Source organism: Quercus lobata, chromosome 2 (genome assembly GCF_001633185.2).
Source record: "Quercus lobata isolate SW786 chromosome 2, ValleyOak3.0 Primary Assembly, whole genome shotgun sequence".
Taxonomy (NCBI): Eukaryota; Viridiplantae; Streptophyta; class Magnoliopsida; order Fagales; family Fagaceae; genus Quercus; species Quercus lobata.
In genome coordinates, this window is record NC_044905.1 from 12,815,285 (window position 1) to 12,836,262 (window position 20,978).

At 38.9% G+C, this 20,978-nt stretch overlaps 1 protein-coding gene across 3 annotated transcripts; it reads left to right on the forward strand.

Annotated features, from left to right (window-relative positions):
- The first annotated feature begins 159 nt into the window (after positions 1-159).
- Positions 160-19,377, forward strand: LOC115974545 (calcium-dependent protein kinase 29-like). Of its 3 annotated transcripts, XM_031094947.1 has the most exons (8): positions 160-957; positions 2,434-2,577; positions 4,876-5,028; positions 5,310-5,425; positions 18,087-18,257; positions 18,407-18,534; positions 18,860-18,959; positions 19,074-19,377. In XM_031094947.1, the coding sequence occupies exons 1-8, from the start codon at positions 258-260 to the stop codon at positions 19,158-19,160; spliced, it is 1,599 nt and encodes a 532-aa protein (XP_030950807.1). In that variant the 5' UTR covers positions 160-257; the 3' UTR covers positions 19,161-19,377. The 3 variants fall into 3 exon arrangements, with proteins under 3 accessions (XP_030950807.1, XP_030950808.1, XP_030950809.1); XM_031094948.1 differs by lacking the exon at positions 5,310-5,425 and having other exon boundaries at positions 18,094-18,257; XM_031094949.1 differs by lacking the exon at positions 5,310-5,425 and having other exon boundaries at positions 18,097-18,257.
- Positions 19,378-20,978: the final 1,601 nt, after the last annotated feature.

A 20,978-nucleotide genomic window follows, 5' to 3' on the forward strand; every position in this document is an offset into this window, starting at 1 on the left:
ATTGAGACAAAACATAACCAAACACTGCACAGCTCAGACTCTCTCTCTCTCTCTCTCTCCTTAGCAAAAGCGTATCTGAGCAAAAAGAGAAGGAAGAATGGTGCCTAGGACCATTCAAGAGGCAAAAAAAAAAAAAAAAAAAAAAAAAAAAACCAAAAGTAGCGTAGAGCAATTGAAATCAACTTTTATGCTCTCTTGCAATTGAAGTCTAAAACTCTCTCTCTCTCTCTCTCTGAGACCTTCCTCTGTTTTTCTCAATGGGAAACTGCTTTAAGAAATCCCGTGACATCCCAATCTCCTCAGGCACCTCCGATGACACACCACCTCTACAACAATTTCCAAAGAGTACCCAAGAACGGTTTAGCCCAACTACACCAAAAAAATCCACTCTTTCTTCCTCTTCCTCTTCATCATTCCCAACAAAGCCTGCTCCTCTTGCAGATGAGGTTGGAAAAGTTCTTAAAGGACCTTACGTTGATATTAACTCACTCTACGTTCTTGAAAAAGAACTGGGTAGAGGTCAGATTGGGGTTACTTATCTTTGTACAGAGAGAGCCACGGGACGAAAATACGCGTGCAAGTCCATTTCAAGGCGAAAGCTTGTGAATTCCAAAGATATTGAGGATGTGAAGAGGGAGATTCTGATACTGCAGCACCTGACAGGGCAACCCAATATTGTGGAATTCAAGGGTGCTTATGAGGACAGGCAAAATCTGCATTTGGTCATGGAATTGTGCACTGGTGAAAAGCTTTTCGACCGGATCATCAATAAAGGGAGCTATTCAGAGCGTGAAGCTGCTTCGATTGGTAGGCAGATTGTGAATGTGGTTCATGTGTGTCACTTTATGGGGGTGATGCATAGGGACTTGAGGCCTGAGAATTTCTTGATGGTTAGCAAGGATGATCATTCTCCCATTAAAGCTATAGATTTTGGTCTCTCTGTCTTCATTGAAGAAGGTTAGTTATATAGTTTGTTCACTTTGTTGCACTATTTCTAGGGAGATTCTAGCTATTGGGGTTGCTTTCTATTGCTTCATTTGGTTCGATTTTTAATAATCAATTCTGCAAAATGAGTGTTTTGTTTTGTTTGCATATTTCCTTATCCATGGTTTATCTATTCATTTGTTGGGGGTGCTTTCATTAGTTTTTAATAACTCAACCAAGAAAAAAATCGTGATTTGATGCATCAATAGCAAGCTGGAAAGGGACTTTGCACAGAAGTACTTATAGAAATCCAAAACTTGCCTTAAAGATTTTTGTGGATGCCATAATGGGTCAGCTTGACGAAGTCAATGTTGAAAGAGACTGGTCAACCACGTAAACGGGTTTTAAACTTCTAATAGTTAAAATGAAAACGAACACAAAAAACACGTCGTTGTGGTTCCATCACACGGTGACAACTAGCCAACTAGATTTGTAGTGTAGACATTACCTTCAAATTCAACTGAAGAAATTCTAGCAGATATATGAAAGTCTTGCTGCTATGTTCTATTTATCAGTAAAAGCTTTTCTGGAAATTTTTTTTAAAATGTTTGTTATCAGACAGAAAAATACATTAATCGATTTGAAATATGTCAGAATAAGGATTAAACGATTGAATTCATAATTTTTTTTAACAGATTAAGCTTTAGAGACAAATTGGTAATTTATCTTCGTATCAAAGCATTGATCTTGATTTCGAACCTAGGAGGATTTGGGCCTACACATGAGAAGTGTTAGAATAATGGTTAAATAATTAAAATTTTCATTTTATAACCGCCTAAGCTTTTAGAAAATTAGTAATTTATCAAGACATTCCACTATGCTTGCTTCTCATGAGTCGAACACTAAATATCCCCTAGCACCATTTCACTATAAAGACTGGTGTATACTTTCTTGAAGTTGATATCATAAAAATAATTTGAGTTATGAAATGGTTTGAGCTTAATATTAGTTATGAACTTATGATAAAGCAGATGATGGCCTCCATTTTAACACATAATAGCCTGAAGGTAGCTGCTATTGGTAGCTGTAATATTGCCATTATAGTGTAAAAAGATAAAAGAAGTTAAAAATGTTCATGATTGCAATCCTCGTCTGGATGCTTCAAATTTTTTGTCACACATGCATGCTCGTTCAAAAAACATGTTTGCCTTCTCTGTATAGTAATAACTATGCCAATGATTTTTGTGGCAAGAAACATTGCCATCAATTTAGATAAATGCAAGGCACTAATGCAGTATATTTTGATTGGTCTCATGAATGAATGGCAGATTTCTTGGCTTAACCTTACCTTTTAATGTTTCTTACAAGAAAATAAGGAAGAGGGGAAAATGCAATCTCTACTTTACGAATTTGTCTTCTTGGAAATTATTATGTTTACATGCGGGGATATTTGGGTTTAACCAATTTCTCCATTCACTAATACTGAAGAAATGAATTTATATTCTTCAGGTAAAATGTACAAGGAAATTGTTGGAAAGGCATACTATGTGGCCCCAGAGGTATTGCAGAGAAAGTACGGGAAGGAGATAGATGTGTGGAGCGCTGGAGTCATTTTATACATCCTTCTAAGTGGGGTTCCTCCTTTTTGGGGAGGTAGGTAAAGTGTTTGCTTACATTTCAGTTGGTATTGTTTATTTTTGGGTAATTAATGTAAGTTTATTTCCAAAGAAGTTTTAATTCAATAATGCTCAAAATATGCAGGGGTCCTAAACTCCAAAGTACACAAAGAAAATAGATTTTTCTAGCCAACAAAAGCACACATGGATCCCAAGAGACCCAATACTAGCATTAAATCCTAGGTCTAAGAATGACTTTCACAACCACCAAGAGCTAATTAGTATCTCTTTGGATTTCCAACGAAGACATCCAAGGTTCAAATCCCTCCTCCCCCATTATAATTATTGAATTTAATTATCTCAAAAAAAGAAGAGCCTAGGTTATCAAACAATAGCTATGTGAGATCCTGAAATTTATCCCTTTTTTGTGTGACTAGATCTCCTTGTTGAAAATAAGGAATGACTTTGTGGGGCCTGAAATTTGGAATCCCGGCCCGTTTCACATTAAGGGCCCAAAGCCCAGGCCGAGGAGCCCTATTGTCAGGGACACAGTAAAAGCTCCTTGAAGGCCCAAGGATGTGGCCGAGGACGACTTTACGCCCTACATCTCATAAAACGCCCCAGGAAAAGGACATATTTGGTACAGGAACAACGCAGGGGAGAAGGCTGCCAGCACCTTAATGTGGAGCTCATTGCCTGACAAACCCATACTCATATCATGCTATCCAGCTCTTCCCCACCACTCTGATGTGAGGATTGACAAGACAAGTAACCACCCCGACCAAGGAGAGACGGACACGTAGGTGAAGAATGGGAAGAAAATACTAGTATAAAAGGGAAGCTCGTGGCATTGACAAAAGGAGGCATCCCACCTCCAAAAGAAAGAGAAACTACATGGGTGAGAACACCTCAACAACACCGGAGATCCCAGAAAAAACCCATCGTCGGGTAACCGGGGTAAGACCTTAATGGTCCTCGGATCAAGTCCGAGGAGACCCATCCCATGGGATGCGACGCCGTAGGGCTTAAATGTTCAAGCCCAAATCCTTTTTTTACACGAATCCCTCCAAAACCAGGACCGGGCACCGCCCCGTGACCAACGGCTAGTTTTTCAAGCCCACTCTCTACAAATCATATTGTGAGGGATCTTCCATGCGTGAGCCCAACATCCTTATTGGGCCGCCAGAGAATTGTGTCCTTACAGACTTATTTTCATCATTGTCTTCTATTGATGAATCTTCACATCTAAATTCCTTTTGTTCTCTCCCAAGGATTTTTCTTTAACATCTTGGTTGCTTATAGAAGTAAGATCCACAATATTATCCAATTTCCTTGTTTCTTCATGATTAACTGGAATTCATGTCATAAGGATCTCATACATATACCACGTTAAAATATTTCCTCTGGTTTACTGAAAATACCTTTTTGACATTTCAATTAGTATTGCAATTGGTTGTTGTTGTTGTTGCAACTAATATTGCACCAAAAAAAAAAAAAAAAAGAAGTAATAAAAATATAAAAATTACCACTTAGGATCTTGGAGACATTTGACCAACAACTAGGGGTGGAGCCACTTACACTTAAATGGGGACGATTGTCCCCATGCATTGAAACTTTTTAAAAATTTAGGGTTGGTTCAAGATTTTAGAAGAGTTTTGGGTATTTGCATGTCTATTATCCCCATTAAAATAAGGTTATAATTTTTTAAAAAAAAGTAAATGATGTTGCAATAATCAAAGACTCCTCTAGTTTCCTGTACACTTTTTTCTCGTTCAATCAGACCATATGAACAAGTTCATTTTATTTTAATTGAGTCAATTGCTTGGTTTTTATATGCAATGGGGGTGGCTTATGGTTTAGAATTTACATTTCATAGTTTGTAATATATTAAAATTATTATGTTTAGTTTGATAAAGCGAAATTGATTCATGAGAATTTTTACTATGCTGTAATTTTATAATTATATTAATTTGTTGGCTGAAAATGCATTAGATTAGATTGTAAATTTCATATTTTAGTTAACTTTACAACATTACACTCACCAAAAAAAAAATTGCAACATTACTCTATTAGGCTTCAAAATATTTAAAAAAAAAAAAACTTGTTAGGACAATTATAAAGTATTATTTGTTTGTTTAAAAATGATATTTGAAAAACAATTACTTTGTTACTTGCCAGTAATCCATCTTGTAATTTCAGATTCTTGAGTTGTGTTTTGGTTTACAAAGAGATACATGTTATTAGTCCAAAAACTGATATATATCTTGCTGTCAGAACATGTATTTTGTTCTGATTTTATTTCTACAATTGATGTGTGAATTAAAATTTTTTTCAGAAACCGAGAAAGCCATATTTGAAGCAATCTTAGAAGGCAAACTTGACTTGCAAAGCCCACCATGGCCTTCTATATCTGCTAGTGCAAAGGATCTCATCAAACAAATGCTAACTATGAACCCTACGAAACGAATTACTGCAGCTGACGCTCTTGGTTAGTATATAATTCTTTGAGAATAGTTCAATAGGTTTACTGCTTTTGAATGAGTTCCATTCAGTTAAGCCTAAAATAGCCGAGGCTCTTGGATAAGTCCCACGCAAATCTATGGCTTATATAAGATGTTTGGTTCAACGAAAAAATTTAAGATGCTCACTGTATTGCACCTTTTTTTTTTTTTTTTTTTTCATTTCCCTATTTGGAGCTGTAGAACATTATTTCACAGAGAACTAAACTAGCTAACCATTAATATCATTTGCATTATGCATATAAACCAGAACATCCATGGTTGAAGGAAGATGATGACGCATCTGACAGACCTACTAATAGTGCCGTTCTAATTAGGATGAAGCAATTTAGAACAATGAATAAGATGAAAAAACTCGCTCTGAAGGTATGATTTGAAACGATCATATAGGTTTTTAAGTTATTCAGAACTTGATATTCACATTGTTACATGATTGAGTTGTTTTGTGTTGAATTGATGTCTAGAATGATTGCAAGTAGTTAGTGTTATGCATTATTATATGTCCCAAGGAAACAATCTAACTCGATTTCACCAACGTAGCATTAGGAGATAGAAATGTGGCCTTTAAAATGGAATCATCAAAGGATTACTCATGAAAACTGATACTAGAGAGGAAAATTGATTACGTAATTTCTTTCAGTTCTGAAAATGATCTAATACATAATCTATTGTAGACTAGTATCGAATGTTTTGAAAATAGAATGAGGTAGGGGGAAATTTGGCATTGAGCAATATTTTAGCAACTATTTAGTTAGAGGTTTAGCTTACCTCCAACATTTTTTTTAACTGGACATCTCATGTTGTTTTAAATATACAATAGCAAGTGGTAGTAAGTTTTAATCTCTACATTTTATTTAGTTGGTTGATGTAGCAATTTCTCAATAAAACAAAAGGAGATTCTAGTCAAAAAAATGCTGGAGGTAAGCCATACCCTTTAGTTAGTTGTCAAGTTTACAAAATTATTTTGCAAACTAGTATCTCGAGGGTTTAAAATTCGAGTTCAGTGAAGGAACTCAAATCTCTAAGACTCGAGTTCCTGTATTGGGGCAGTGGGTCTCTTCTTCTTTTTTTTCTTCTCCATGGGTCTCTTTTCTTCTTCTTCTTTGTGGGTCTTCTTCTTTCTTCTTTGTGGAGGGACGAACCTCTCCCTTAGAAGGTATTGTCCACTTTGGGTGAAGACCCTCATGGATTTACTACAAAATTTTAAGAAAGAGAAAGAGAGAGAAATAACCTTTTGTGAGTGGGGAAAACTATGTATAGAATTAGAAAGAGAATTGTAAATTTATAGTAAGAAAAAAGGAATAAGAAAAGCCAAAAAAAAAAAAAATAAAGATAAATGATTAGAGGAAAAGTGATATTAAATTAGATAGTAGTGGGGGAGATGAAAAAGTAAAAGAGATTAGAAAAGTTGGAGAAAGTATAACAATAAGTTAGAAAATTAATAAGGAAAAAAAAAAGATTTAAAAAAGAGAGAATATGTTGGAAATGAGTGGTTGATGTGGCCGTTAATGTGACTCAACAGAAGCATAGTAACAATAAATGCTACGCTTCAACATATATATATATATATATATAAATAGATTAGAGTTTATAATTAGTAAAGGCAATCAAAATTCAGAATTCATCTAAAAATAAAAAATATTTGAATGTTTCTTTCCTTACACAAGATACATAGTCATAGGAGTGTTCGCGATGCGGTGTAGTTTTGAACAATTTTAGCACCGCACTTTACGGTGCAATTTAGCCAAAACCATAAGTGCACTGCACCTTATTTTGCGGTCACATGTGCGGTGCGGTTTAGAGTTTAACCAAAACCATAATCGCACCGCACCTCATTTTTGCGATCACATGTGTGATGCGGTGTATAAAATGAGGTTTGAAGCCAGTATATTTTTCAAATTTTGGGTTTTTCCTAGCAAGCCCAAAACTGATTTTTCCTTTTGTTTGGGCCAAATTTTAAACTATTGAGCTAATTTTACTTTATTTTGGGTTGACTTTCCTAATTAACACTTGCTAGAGTTATTAATTTTTTTTTTTCCTGAAAACTAGGGTTATTAAACTATTAATAATATATTTAATATTAAAAAATATATATTAATATATAAAAAGGGTGTGGTTCAGTGCAGTGTGATGCACTGTTACATGCGGTGCACAGCAGTTATGCCATTTTGTGGTTGGTTTTAGTGCGGTTTTTGCGGTTTGGTGAACACCTTTGTAATACAAATATAGAGTAAACAACAATTGTCTAGTCCTATCACAGCACACCTTTAGTGCGATGATCACTCCACAAGTATAAGTGCTTGTGGGGTGTGGGAGGACAAGGGCTATGGTTCATGATAAGGGTTATTTTGAGAAAGATATTAGTCATGTCCACATAAGATAAAATCGACGGATTCAGAGAACCCGTCAGCTTTACTATGCAGAAGATGATGACTTTGCCCTCAAGCTGACGACTTTCTGTTGGACGACTAGATCGCCTTGACATGATGGAGAACTGACGAAAAGAAGCTAACAGGAGTAAAAGGGGGCTCTTAACAGTTCCAACATGTTTTTTTGCTTAGGCTCCACGAATAAATACATAAAGAAATATCTTATACCTCACGATTAACCCTAATTGAGAGAGCCTTATAAAGAAAGGATCCCGCAAAATACACGAATTAAGAAGGATCTTCCCCACAAGGAAAGACCTTCTCCTCCAAGAAACAAATGTCAACTCTACATTACTATAAAAACCACAAAACCCTCACAAATCAAGGTACACATAATTTCTACTAGCTTTGGCACTCTAGAGTTGTGAAAATTCTAAGTTGACCTTCGGAGGGTATTTGGCCAGTACCACATCGGTACTCTTTTAAAGTTTTCTTTTTTCTATATTGCGCAGGTGTTGTCTCGAGCACGTAAGGACTGTGTGACTTACTGACAATTTTCGACATCATCAGTTGACGCCATCTATAGGGAACTAACGACTTGTAAGTCATACTATCGTTTCTTGGACAAAGAGTTGCATGGTGCTTACTCGTTCAATGAAGATCACCAACAATGTTCAAGGAGACGAACCACACACCACCGCCCTCGAGAGACAGGTTCAGACTCTCGCCATTGCCGTGAAATACCTCACTAAGCAAAACCATGATCTAGAAGGGGCTTAACATTCAAGAGGAGGATTAAGAAGGCACCAGCGCTGAGAGAAGAGACCAAGAGGGGCTGGAAGGTAGCAACGCTCCAAGCAGACCAGAGTAACAGGACACAAGCCGTCCATTTGTCACAAATTCAGCTCCACCTCACATAGTCGCGGAGATGCTGATGATGAAGGAACGGATGAATTTCATGATGAACGGGTGCCTAGCGACCTCAATGACCTAGTCCATCGAACTAATTCACCATTCACGGCATCCGTCACTTTGTTCCCCCTTCCGCCGAAATTTTGTATGCCATAGTTGGAGACATACGACGAATCTAAGGATCCCCTGGACCACTTGGAGTCCTTCAAGACCTTGATGCACCTGCAAGGAGTGGTGGACGAGATCATGTGCAAGGCCTTCCCTACTACGCTGAAGGGACCTGTAAGGATTTGGTTCAGCAAGTTGACGCCTAACTCTATTAGTACCTTTAAGGAGTTAAGCGCCTAATTCGCCTCACACTTTATCGAGGGACATAGGAACAAGAAGTCCACTGCATGCCTGATGAACATTAAACAACGGAAGGATGAGACGTTGAGGTCTTACATAACCTATTTCAACAAAAAGCCTTTTCAATCGATGAAGCTAACGATAAGATACTCATGGCTGCATTCATGAATGAGCTACAGAAGGGTAAATTCCTATTTTCTTTATATAAGAACGACCCAAAGATCATGTCGGATGTGCTTTACAGGGCTACCAAGTACATGAATGCGGAAGATGCACTGCTGGCTAGAAAAGAGAAGCCTAAGAAAAGGGAAAGACAGGAGGACGTACGGCAGGATAGGGAGCGGAAGATGGCTAAGACCAAAGAATGGCAAGAGGATAGACGCTTCAAAAACCCCACGGGGAGGTTTACAAGCTTCACCCCACTGACTGACCCGATCGACCAAGCCTTGATGCAAATCAAAGACGAAGGAGCCCTGACATTTTCCGACAAGTTAAAAGGAGATCCCAATAAGAGGTCCAGAGACAAGTATTATCGCTTTCACTGTGACCACGATCATGACACAACCGACTACTACGTCTTGAAGCAACAAATAGAAACTTTCATTAGACAAGGAAAGTTGCAAAGGTTCGTCAGCAAAGAAAAAGCGAACCTACCATAAGAGCAGGTTCCCTGACAGGAGAATGAGCATCCTAGGCTGCCCATAGGAGATATAAGAATGATTGTGGGAGGCACTGCGACCTCTAGTTCATCCAAAAAGGCTCGTAAGGCTTACCTCAGAATGGTTCAGAACATCTAGTTGATGAGTGTTATCCCAAAGATGGCGCAAATCGACGACCCTTTCATCGAATTCTCAGAAGAAGACACTCAACGTCTCCACCACCTGCATGACGATGCGTTTGTCATTAGCATACGGGTATGGGACTACAACACACACCGGGTCCTAGTCAACAACAAAAGCTCTGTTGACATCCTCTTTTACCTGGCGTTCCAGCAAATGAGGATTGGCAAGGAATGGCTGGTCCCGGCCAACGCCCCACTTGTTGGGTTTGGAGGAACTAAAGTATACCCTCTCAATGCAGTCACGCTGCCCATTACAATTGGTGATTATCCTCAGCAAATCACTAAAGATGTTACATTCCTTGTTGTCGACTACTCGTCCGCCTATAATGCCATTCTCAGACGACCTACCACCTGATGATCAAATTCCCCACCGAATACGGAGTAGGAGAAGTACGTGGAGATCAAGTGGCTACACGCGAATGTTATATAGCAATGTTGGAGATGGACGATCATATGCAGACAATGAACATAGAAAAGCAGCGGATGGTGCTAGAGCCCGTTGAAAGACTTGAAGAGATACTTCTCGACAACTCCAAGTCTGATCGAACAACAAGGATCAGCACTCTTGCTAGCCCGATGGTCCGCCAAGCACTCACGACTTTTCTCAAAGAGAACTAAGATGTATTTGCTTGGAGCCATGAAGACATGCTAGGAATAGACCCTTCGTTCATGGGGCACAAGTTGAATGTATCACCCTCCTTTCCACCCATCTGTCAGAAGAAATGGGTGTTTGCCCAAGAACGAGACCAAGCTAGAGCAGAAGAAGTTCACAAGTTATAATAGGTAGGCTTCATCAGGGAAGTTTACTACCCCGATTGGCTAACAAACGTGGTGATGGTCAAGGAAGCCAACGGGAAATAGAGAATATGAGTGGACTTTACAGACCTAAACAAAGCATGCCCGAAGGATAGCTACCCCCTCCCGCGGGTTGACGTCCTAGTAAACTCTACAGCTGAAGACCAGTTACTGAGTTTCATGGACGCTTTTTCAAGTTATAACCAGATCAAAATGGACAAAGTGGATCAGGAGAAAACTTCATTCGTTACCAGCCAGGGCCTTTTTTGCTACAAAATGATGTTGTTCAGCCTTAAGAACGTGAGCACAACATATCAAAGGCTCATGAACAAGATGTTCGTACATTAGATTGAAAGAAATGTGCAATTCTACGTTGACGACATGCTAGTAAAAAGCCGAAGGGAGGACGATCATTTGGACGATCTCAAGGAAACCTTCGACACCATTCGTTCTTACAACATGAAGCTCAACTAGGGCAAGTGTGCATTCGGGATGACGGCAGGAAAGTTCCTAGGGTTCATAGTGTCTTAAAGAGATATCGAGGCCAACCCAGATAAGATCCAGGCCATAATAGAGTTGTCACCCCCAAAGAACATGAAAGAAGTACAAAGCCTCAACGGCAAGGTAGCCACGCTGAATACGTTAGTGTCAAGGGCGACGAATCAATGTCTACCTTTCTTCCAAGAAATCTTTTAAGTGGATGGCCGAGTGTCAACAGGCATTCGAGGATCTAAAGGCCTACCTCTCTTCTCCGTCGTTACTAAGTCTCTCAAAACTAAGGGAAGAATTGTTCCTCTACTTGGTTGTATCCTCAGCTGCTGTCAATGTAGCCTTGATCAGAGAAGAAGACAAGGTGCAAAAACCTGTATACTACGCCAGCCGGGCACTTCATGGTGCAGAAGAAAGGTACCCACCGATGGAAAAGCTCGCCTTTGCTTTAGTTACAGTAGCTCGTAAGCTCAAGCCATACTTCCAAGCCCATACGGTGATCGTCCTGACTGACAAGCCCTTACAGTAAGCTATGAGCAATCTTGAAGCCGCTAGATGAATGACCCTATAGGCAATAAAGTTGAGTGAGTTGGACATATAGTACTGCCCGCATACTGCCATCAAGGGACAGGTGGTCACTGACTTCATTGCGGAGTTCACTAACGTGGAAGGCCCGGGGGTAGAAGAACGTCCTCAGTGGAGTATACACACAGACGGATCGTCCAACAGACAGGCTGGGGAAGTAGGTATTATGCTTCGTTCTTCAGAAGGGGACGAGGTTGAATGCATGGTCAGTCTTGACTTCCCTACGACTAATAACGAAGCAGAGTACGAAGCTCTAGTAGTAAGACTAGATCTCGCTAAAGTAGCAGGGGCCAAGAGTGTGGTTGTTCATTGCGACTCACAAGTCATCACCAACCAAGTGAATGGCAACTACAAATGTAAGGGAAAGAGGATGAAAAAGTACTGGGAGCAAGTAAAAAAGAGGGCAGACAACCGACAGGCCAAGATTATTCAAATCTCGAGAGGAGAGAACGAGTGAAATGACTGCCTTGCCAATGTCGCATTAGCAGAACACGATCATCCCCGGCGAGGTACTTTCCCTTATTTAGTTCTCGTCATTGATAGATGTTATCGATGTGTAGGAAATAGGCTCCGAGAATAACTGGACCACACCTTTAGTCTCCTACTTGAAAGACGGCACACTACCCGACAGTAAAGAGGCCGCAAGAAAACTGAAGGTCCAAGTAGCACAATTCGTCCTAATAAAGGACAAAAGAGGCTTCTCTCGCCCGTTCCTAATAAGCCCCAAAGAAGCAGATTATGTCATGAAAGAAGTTCATGAAGGGATTTACGGAAACCACTCGGGGTCGCGATCATTGGTACACAAACTGATTCGAGTAGGATACTACTCACCTACTATGCAGAAGGATGCCCAGACATATGTCAAAACCTGCAACAGATGTCAAAGGTTCAGTAACGTCATCAAATAGTCGATAGAAGAACTCACCCCAATGACGACCCCATGGCCTTTCGCTTAATGAGGACTGGACATCATAGGCCTATTCTCTATAGCGATACGATAGCTGAAGTTCCTTATAGTTGGCATAGACTATTTCACCAAATGGGTCGAGCCGAAGCTTTAGCTACCATCATAAAGAAGAATGTAAGAAGCTTTGTCTGGAAGAACATCGTCTGTAGGTACGGGATCCCTAGGGTCTTGGTCTTAGATAACGACAAACAGTTCGACAACGACTCCTTCAAGGATTTTTGTTTACAATTGGGAATCAAGAACCATTACTCCTCTCCCACCCACCCACAAGACGTGGACAGGTTAAGGTCACGAACCAATCTTTATTAAAAATTATCGAGACTCGGCTCGAGGAGGAAAATGGTATATGGCCAAAGGAGCTGCCAAGTGTACTATGGGTGTATAGAACACTATTTTGATTAGCATACGGAAGCGAAGCAGTTATCCCAGCTAAGATTGGACTCACAAGCCACAGGGTGGACAATCATGATGAAAGGAGAAACGACGAGGCCATGTGTCTACAGCTTGACCTAATAGACGAAGTCAGGGCAACAACTGAACAAAGGCTCGCACGATATCAAGACTGTATGGCCAAGCACTACAACTCCAAAGTTAGACATAGAGACTTCAAGGTTGGAGACCTCATCTTGAGAAAGGTGACGGGCGCGACTAAAGATCCCGCCCAAGGAAAGCTCGATCCTAATTGGGAAGGACTTTATAGAATCACTACATACCAGATGAAAGGCACCTACCACTTGGAGACACTAGACGGACAAAAGTTGCACCATCCATGCAACACCAAGCATCTTAGGAAATATTACCAGTAAATGACAGCATGAAGAACTACACTCCTCATTTCCAGTTTATTTCTTTTAGTTAAATTTTGCTTACAGTACTTTCTAAGGCCCAAAAGGCAGGTTTTTTTTATCCTTTGTAAGAACAATTTTTACTTATGCATGCATTTATCACAATAAGAGGAGTTATTCAGATACGGCCTACCCATATTTTCGTCCCTACAAAACTATTTTTTAAACAAGTTCATCCCATGAGGATGCCTCGAAATTATAAAGTTCACAAGTGGACGAATTTATTATTAAGTCCACAAGTGGACAAATTGCAAAATCCACAATGTGGACAAATTAAAATTATGGTCCACACAAATGGACGAGTTTATTATTAAGTCCATAAGTGGGCAAATTGCAAAATCTACAATGTGGACAAATTAAAATTATGAAGTCCACAAAAGTGGACTAGTTTATTATTAAATCCATAAGTGGGCGAATTGCAAAATCCGCAATATGGCCAAATTAAAATTATGCAATCCACATAAGTGGATGAGTTTATTATTAAGTCCACAAGTGGACAAATTGCAAAATCCACAATGTGAACAAATTAAAATAATTAAGTCCATACAAGTGGACAAGTTTATTGTTAAGTCCGCAAACGAACAAGTTTAATACAAAGTCCAAAAAGTTGACAAATTGAGATTATAAGTCCATAAGTGGATGAATTCATTGTTAAGTCCAAGACAAGTTCATTTCATTAGGATATCGTAACATTACCAAGTCCACATTAGGACAGGTTTATTACAGAGTCCACAAGTGGACGAGCTCAACCCTGAAAGTACTAAGTACACAAATAGACGAATCCATTATTAGGTCCAAAAGAGGACGAATTCACCAAATTAGGATGCCCTAAAATTGTTAAGTCCACAAGTAGATGGGTTTGTTACAATCCACTAGTAGACGAGTTCATCCTTGTAAGAAGACAAGGAGACAAGTTTACTATTTAATCCTCAGATCGGACGGATTCACTATTATGTCTAAAAAAGGACGAGTCCACCAAAGTAGACGGAATCACACATGATACCACCAGACATACGCATATCAGCTAATGAAGCACATATGCTAAAAGCGACGGGTATAAAATAAGAAATACATAAATAAAGTGGAGTTTTTCCAAACAAGGCCCAAAAAACAAAAGGGCACTTAACACTGTCTGGGAAATGGACGAAATACATTACAAAATTGCCAATAAAATAAAAAAACAACTACACTAAGGGGTCCCAGGCGTCCGAAGCTAGAGGGTTCCCGTCGTTTTTATGAGGATCCTGGGCGTTTTGAGTTGGGGGGTTGTCAGCAACTTAAGCTTCAGTAGACGAGATCACTAGAGTGATGGGCTTCTCCACGATAGGCTGAGCAAGAACGGCACCATCATTTTTTGGATCTCGCTCTGATTGGGTGGAGTCGTTGGTGTCCTCAAAAATGGTATCGCCAGCTGGAGTTGACGGCATAGGGTCGTCCATGGAGACCTTGGATAAATCCAAGGGGGGGTAGATGGACTAAACCTGTTTCAGGCAGTCCTCAAACCCGTCCCCATAGTAGACAGCGCAAGAGTCTATGAAAGGCTATGAAGTCTTAAACTCTACCACAGCGTCTGCCCTGGCTATCTCCACCTGCCCGAGGAGAGCCGTTAACTCCTTTTCCAAGGACGCCTTCACCTTTTGCTCCTTCTCCCGTTGACGGGTCTCTTCCTTCAGATTCCCATTTAACTCCATCACCTCCTTGTTAAGAGTACGAATGGCGTCCTTGTATTGATCTTGTTCATTGGTCAACGTCTCGTTATGCTTCCTAAGACGACTGACCACCCCCTCCTTAGCAACACACCTATCTTGGAGTGCCATCATGTGCACCCATGCCTAAAAATGGAACCAACCGCCAGCTAACAAATAAACAATAAAGCAAAATTGATTAGATCAAAAAGACCCAATGCCCCTAGGTCCTCCGTCCCTTGCTCGTCAGAAGGATCCACATTTGTCTCCTTAATGATTGATTCAACCATCTCGATGGCGTATCCTTTGTGCGTAAAAAGGCGACAGGTTCCTTGGTTTACGGGGCCTGTCGACGTCATCAAGCCTTTGCCTGTTCCATGGCTCAGCTTGGGAGGCGACGGCTTCCTCAGTTGCTTCTCCCTGGGTGTGATTGATGGCTTCTTAGAAGGATGGTCGTCCTTCCCGTCAGCCTTTCTGTTAGGCGCCCCCTTCCCGACAACCTTGGGGGCTGACGAGGACGCCCCTTCCTTCCTATTCTCCCTCTTCTCCTCCTTCTTCCGTGCCACAATTGCCCTCACCAATGCCCTCTGTTTGGCTCCCTCTATTTCTGCAAAGGACAAGTGACGAAAGTTAGACATAAACACGACAAAAAAAAAAAAAAAAAAAAAAAAAAAAAAAAAACGACGGAAAGAAATAGGTAATAACTTACATCAATGAGAGTAAGTGTTTAATCTACGTGTTGCAGGCGTTGGCTTTAGACCACCACAATAGGCGTGTAGCATATCAAGGGTGATCAGATCCCTACACTTCCATTCCTCAAATGGGATTTCAAGAATCTGACGTATGAAAGCCTCTTACTCATCAGTTATGCACAGACGAACACTGGCTGAAAAAAGGGAAACAACGACATTAAACACTTAACAAATAAATAGAAAAAGAAAAAAAAAATATGACGAGTGCTAAACTTGAATCTTTGACAATATCCCAAGTATTGTCGAAGCCATGGGGCATTGTAGCCCATTCCTCTGGACAGCATACCTAATCCGTCCCTTGAACAAAAAAATATTTGCCTTTCCAGTTCCTATTGGAATCAAGCATATCCAACACAAGCCTAAGTCCTTTCTTCTGTGCAGCAAAGTGATATATCCCTTGGGACGAGACGATGTGCTGGGGGTCTATAGCACCAAAAGAACTCGTCCAATGAAAGTTAACGATTCCCACCACTAAGACGACCCCACAAAATCTCAGCTCCAATGAATATCCTCCAAGCATTTGGAGCAATCTGTCTGATGGACAGTCCAAGAAAATTGGCCAACTGACAGTGCAACGCCGTTAGTGGCAATCTCAGTCCTACAGCAAACATGGCATCGTATATGCCGACATCCGCAATCTTCCCCAAGTAACACTTCTCAAATTTTCCAAGGAGACGGATTGGGATATGTTCAGGAATTTGGTAACAATCCCTTAGATTCTTAAAGATGTTGGCTGTCATCGTTGGGTTAAAGTCATTGATAGTCCACATTTTGGGAAGAATAAATGGATGGGTATGCCCATCCCCAAGGCTTCCTGAACTTCCACCTTCGGGTATTCTCCCGTCAACTTCACCATTGTCCCCGTCATCCTCTCCCTCCTCTCCTCCCTCATCACCTTCGTCCTCACTCTCATCTACCTTTTCTTCCTCACCTTCCTCTCCATCACAACTTTCCACTTCCTTGTTAGGAGAATGGGCTGACGTTTCCCTCTTTGACGACCAGGAAAGGCCCTCCTCAGGTTCATGATCTGACTGGAAGATTTCGTCGTAGCTTGCTCCCTCACAAACTGACAACTACTCACTCGTTGCTTCTCTAGACATCTATTCACCTACAAGTGACGGAGGTATTCTATGAACCTTAGTTGACGGCCTCTCTAAAAGAGTTAACAATCAACTAGAAAAACAAAAGTAAAAGATAGAATGAAATAAAAGAAAAGGTGACTTACGAAGTTAGTAGACATTTCCTTGAGAAGTGACGACCTCAACAAAAGGACGACAACAAAGGCGACGAGGTCAGCAAGATGACGAAAGCAAAGTTCTCAAAGTGGCAAGCTCTCTCTCTCTCTGAAGACCAGCAATGATGAAATAGGAGAAAAGAGGGAGGAGGTGATATATATAAATATATATATATATATATATATAAAGAAGAATGCACGTGAGACGAAGCAACGCCCTTATTCAGAAACAAGGCTAACTGGCTTATGCCACTTGTTCTGGCATTTAATATTGGCTGCTCGAGGAATTGCCAATAAATACCCCCTTCCTTTTTCCTTAAAAAAAATTGGGGGGAGGGGGGGAAGGGGGGCTATAAATCAAACTCCATAACCTGTCAGCTAAAGTTGATGGGACCATGGAGTAAGGAGCAGTTGATAAGGGTAATTTTGAGAAAGATATTAATCCTGTCCATATAAGATAAAACCGACAGATTCAGAGAACCCGTCAGCTTTACTATGCAGAAGACGACGACTCTGCCCTCAAGCCGACGACTTTCTGTTGGATGACCAGATTGCCTTGAAGTGACGGAAAGAAAGTGACTGGAGTAAAAGGGGGCTCTTGACGGTTCCAACATGTTTTTTTTCTTGGGTTCCACGAATAAATACATAAGAAAATATCTTATGCCTCATGGTTAACCCTTATTGAGAGAGTCCTTATGAGAAATGGATCCCGCAAAATACGCACATTAACAAAGATCTTCTTCACAAGGAAAGACCATTTCCTCCAAGAAACGAATGTCAACTCTATGACTAGTACTACACCGGTACTCTCTTAAGGTCTTCTTTTTTCTATATTGAGCAGATGTTGTCTCGAGTACGAGAAGACTGTGTGATTTATTGACGATTTTTGGTATCATCAGTTCAAGTCTTTAGGAGAGAATTTCACATGCATATACACTTAGATTAGACTACAGTAAAATTTCTATCTCGTAAAAATATTTATAAAAAAAAAAAAAAAATGGCCTAGTCCAGTTTCTTAAAAATTTAGTATCCTGGTTAGACCCATGGTCTTTGTGCAAGTTCTTTACCGATAGGTTCTTTGATTTACTTCGCAAGAACCTATGGTTAGACCAAGTAACACCGATGATTAATTGATTGCCCTTAATTTTCTTTTAGGCTTTTTCTCTTACTCGTTTTCCTAGTAACTGAAATTTGATTTTTGGAAGGTAATAGCAGAGAACCTTTTAGAAGAAGAAGAAATAAAAGGTCTGAAACAGATGTTCAACAACATGGACACTGACAAAAGCGGTACAATCACACTTGAAGAACTCAAAATTGGATTGACCAGGCTAGGATCTAAGCTTACTGAAACAGAAATTAAGCAGTTGATGGATGCTGTAAGTACTGTAGTATTTACATCATTTCCCTTTGGCTTGCAAAGTTGTTTAACTCATAGACTTCTTCAAGAAATAAGCTCAAGTATTTACATCATTTCCCCTTGGCTTGCCTAATGAGAGAGTTCAACCTTTATATTTTCTTCTGCCAGGCTGATGTTGACAAGAATGGGACTGTTGATTATTCAGAATTCATTACTGTTACTATGAATCGCAATAAACTCGATAATGAAGAGCACTTGTTTATGGCATTTAAGTACTTTGACCAGCATGACAGCGGGTTAGTGTACTGAAATTTTTTTTTTTTTTTTTTTTTGGGGGCCATATGACTATTGGCTAGTATGCTGATTCTTTGAATAATGCATTTACCTTATAAATAATGCTTAAACCTTTTGCCCAAATCTGATTTTAGCGTTCCCCAGAATCAGAATTACCTTTCAGGTGAAAAAATTTCCAAAAATCTATGGGGACTGAACAAAATTTTCAAAATCAGATCTTCATTTTCACATATTCAAGTGTTTAATATATATATATATATATAGGGATAGAAGTTATTGAACACTCACTTATGACATTTTCCCATGCACTGGTGTAAATTTCACCAGATTTATCACTAGAGAAGAACTACGAAAAGCTATGACTCAATACGGAATGGGGGATGAAGCTACTATCGATGAAGTAATTGAAGATGTTGATACTGATAAAGTAATTATCTTGACTTGAATCCTAATCCTCTATGTTTTTTTTCCTCTTCCCCTTAATTTCTTTTTGTGGTGTTCTTTACATGAGTCAATTCTAATTATTATTCGATATATGTAGGACGGGAGAATCAATTATGATGAGTTTGTAGCGATGATGAGAAAGCCAGAAGGGGAACAACAGATTATGGTGGGAAACAGAGATTAAGTTAATTACTCCCATGTACAAAGTTAAAACCTCCAATGTTCTATGTTGCTTGCCTCAGCAAGATCAATCTCTATCTCTAGTGTCCACTCTTGTGTATCAATATCTATGCCATTCCCAACGTTAATAAGCTCATCAGACCAATGTTGTAATAATTCTAAAAAAAAAAAAAAAAAACCTACTAATAATAACCTGTTCAAAATGGAATATCTATTATGTTCCAAAATTTGCTATCCCATGTATCAAATTATCAACGGAACATCATTCATTTTTTTTTTTTTTTTTTTTTGTCCTTTCTATGTAGCGTTTAAAAAACTTGTGTTGTTTGGATCTTGTAGGGCCGAAATTTCTAATAACGTTGTTTAAATGTTATGAAAACATGTGTGAGTAAAAAAGTGATGTAAAAATACGTGTTGTGTTGTTTAAACAACAAAAACTGTTGATCAAACAACGCAACACATAATTTGACGAAGAAGTAATAAGGAAACTCGAATGTGAAAGCAAACGTGGCATAATTTGACGAAGCAGCCTAAAGTAATTGACTTCACATGGAATAAAAGGCAATAATTGATGAAAGAAATAGAATCCTACATGCTTCACTGAGACAACAACTACCGTCTTATAAGGATTACGGTCATTCTGGATTTTTTTATTTGCTTTGAAATTTGAAAGACAAGGATGACAAAATGTCTGGATTTTAGATCCAGTGCAATTTACCACTTGATTGAGAGATGTAAAAGTTAGAATAGTAAAAAAGGTATAAATAAAAAAAAAAAACATTTTTATCATCTTAATTTTTACATCTCACAATCAAGTAATAAAGAAGTAAAATTTAATCTTTTTCTTTTTTTTAACAAATTGTATTGTATGATCTTCTCAAAAAAATAAAAGTAATAATTGTACAGGCTGAATTTAAACCCAAAATGTCTTGCCCTGTCCTGGATTATACTATACGAGTTTGTTCACCCTAAACCATAGTTATAAGAACCATGTCAAAGTTGTGGTTGAGTAGTCAAACCATCTGTATGAAAAAACAAAGAAAAAAAAAAGAGAGAGATTAAATTTTAAAATACAATTATTGAATTGTATAATTTTATTTAAACTGTCTGATTTTTGTAACTATACTTTTATTTATGGGGTTTTTTTTTTTTTTTTTGCTAGGTTTATTTATGGGTTTTTAAGTCTTTTTCTTTTTATATTGAAATATATAGTCAAAAGATTAAGTGTCCTACTATTAAGTCATTTACATATATAAACACACATTAAATTCTATATTTAAAATTCATTTTCTGAACAATAATATTCTATTAATTTCTATTGGTTATATTTACATGCTTATGTTTAAATTAAATACCAAGTGCATCTTAGATGTATTGGCACTTAAAAAAAAAAAAAAAAAAAATTTGATTGGCCACGTATCTTAGAGGTATCCAGCATGATATCGGTATGATACGTATCGGATATGGGTACGTGAGTAAAAATGGAGTATCCATGCATCCTACCTTCCTTTTAGAGCTAAACCTCTTGCACCTCTAGTAATGGAATATAGGAATTAGGACCAATTGGGAAGGCTAAATAAAAAGATTCAACCAAAAAAAAAAAAAGCTTTGGAATGCCACTCATCCAGAAATAGTGAATGTCACTCAATGACCATTTTACCCTTAAAAATGTACTAATCTCTGGTTACAAAAATTGTGGGGGTGTTTGGTACATGTACTTAAAAACTGAAAACATATGTTTGAAAATATGTGTGGAAATACGTATGGATGAAAAAGTGTGTGGGAATACATGTAATATTGTTTAAAAACTGAAAACATATGT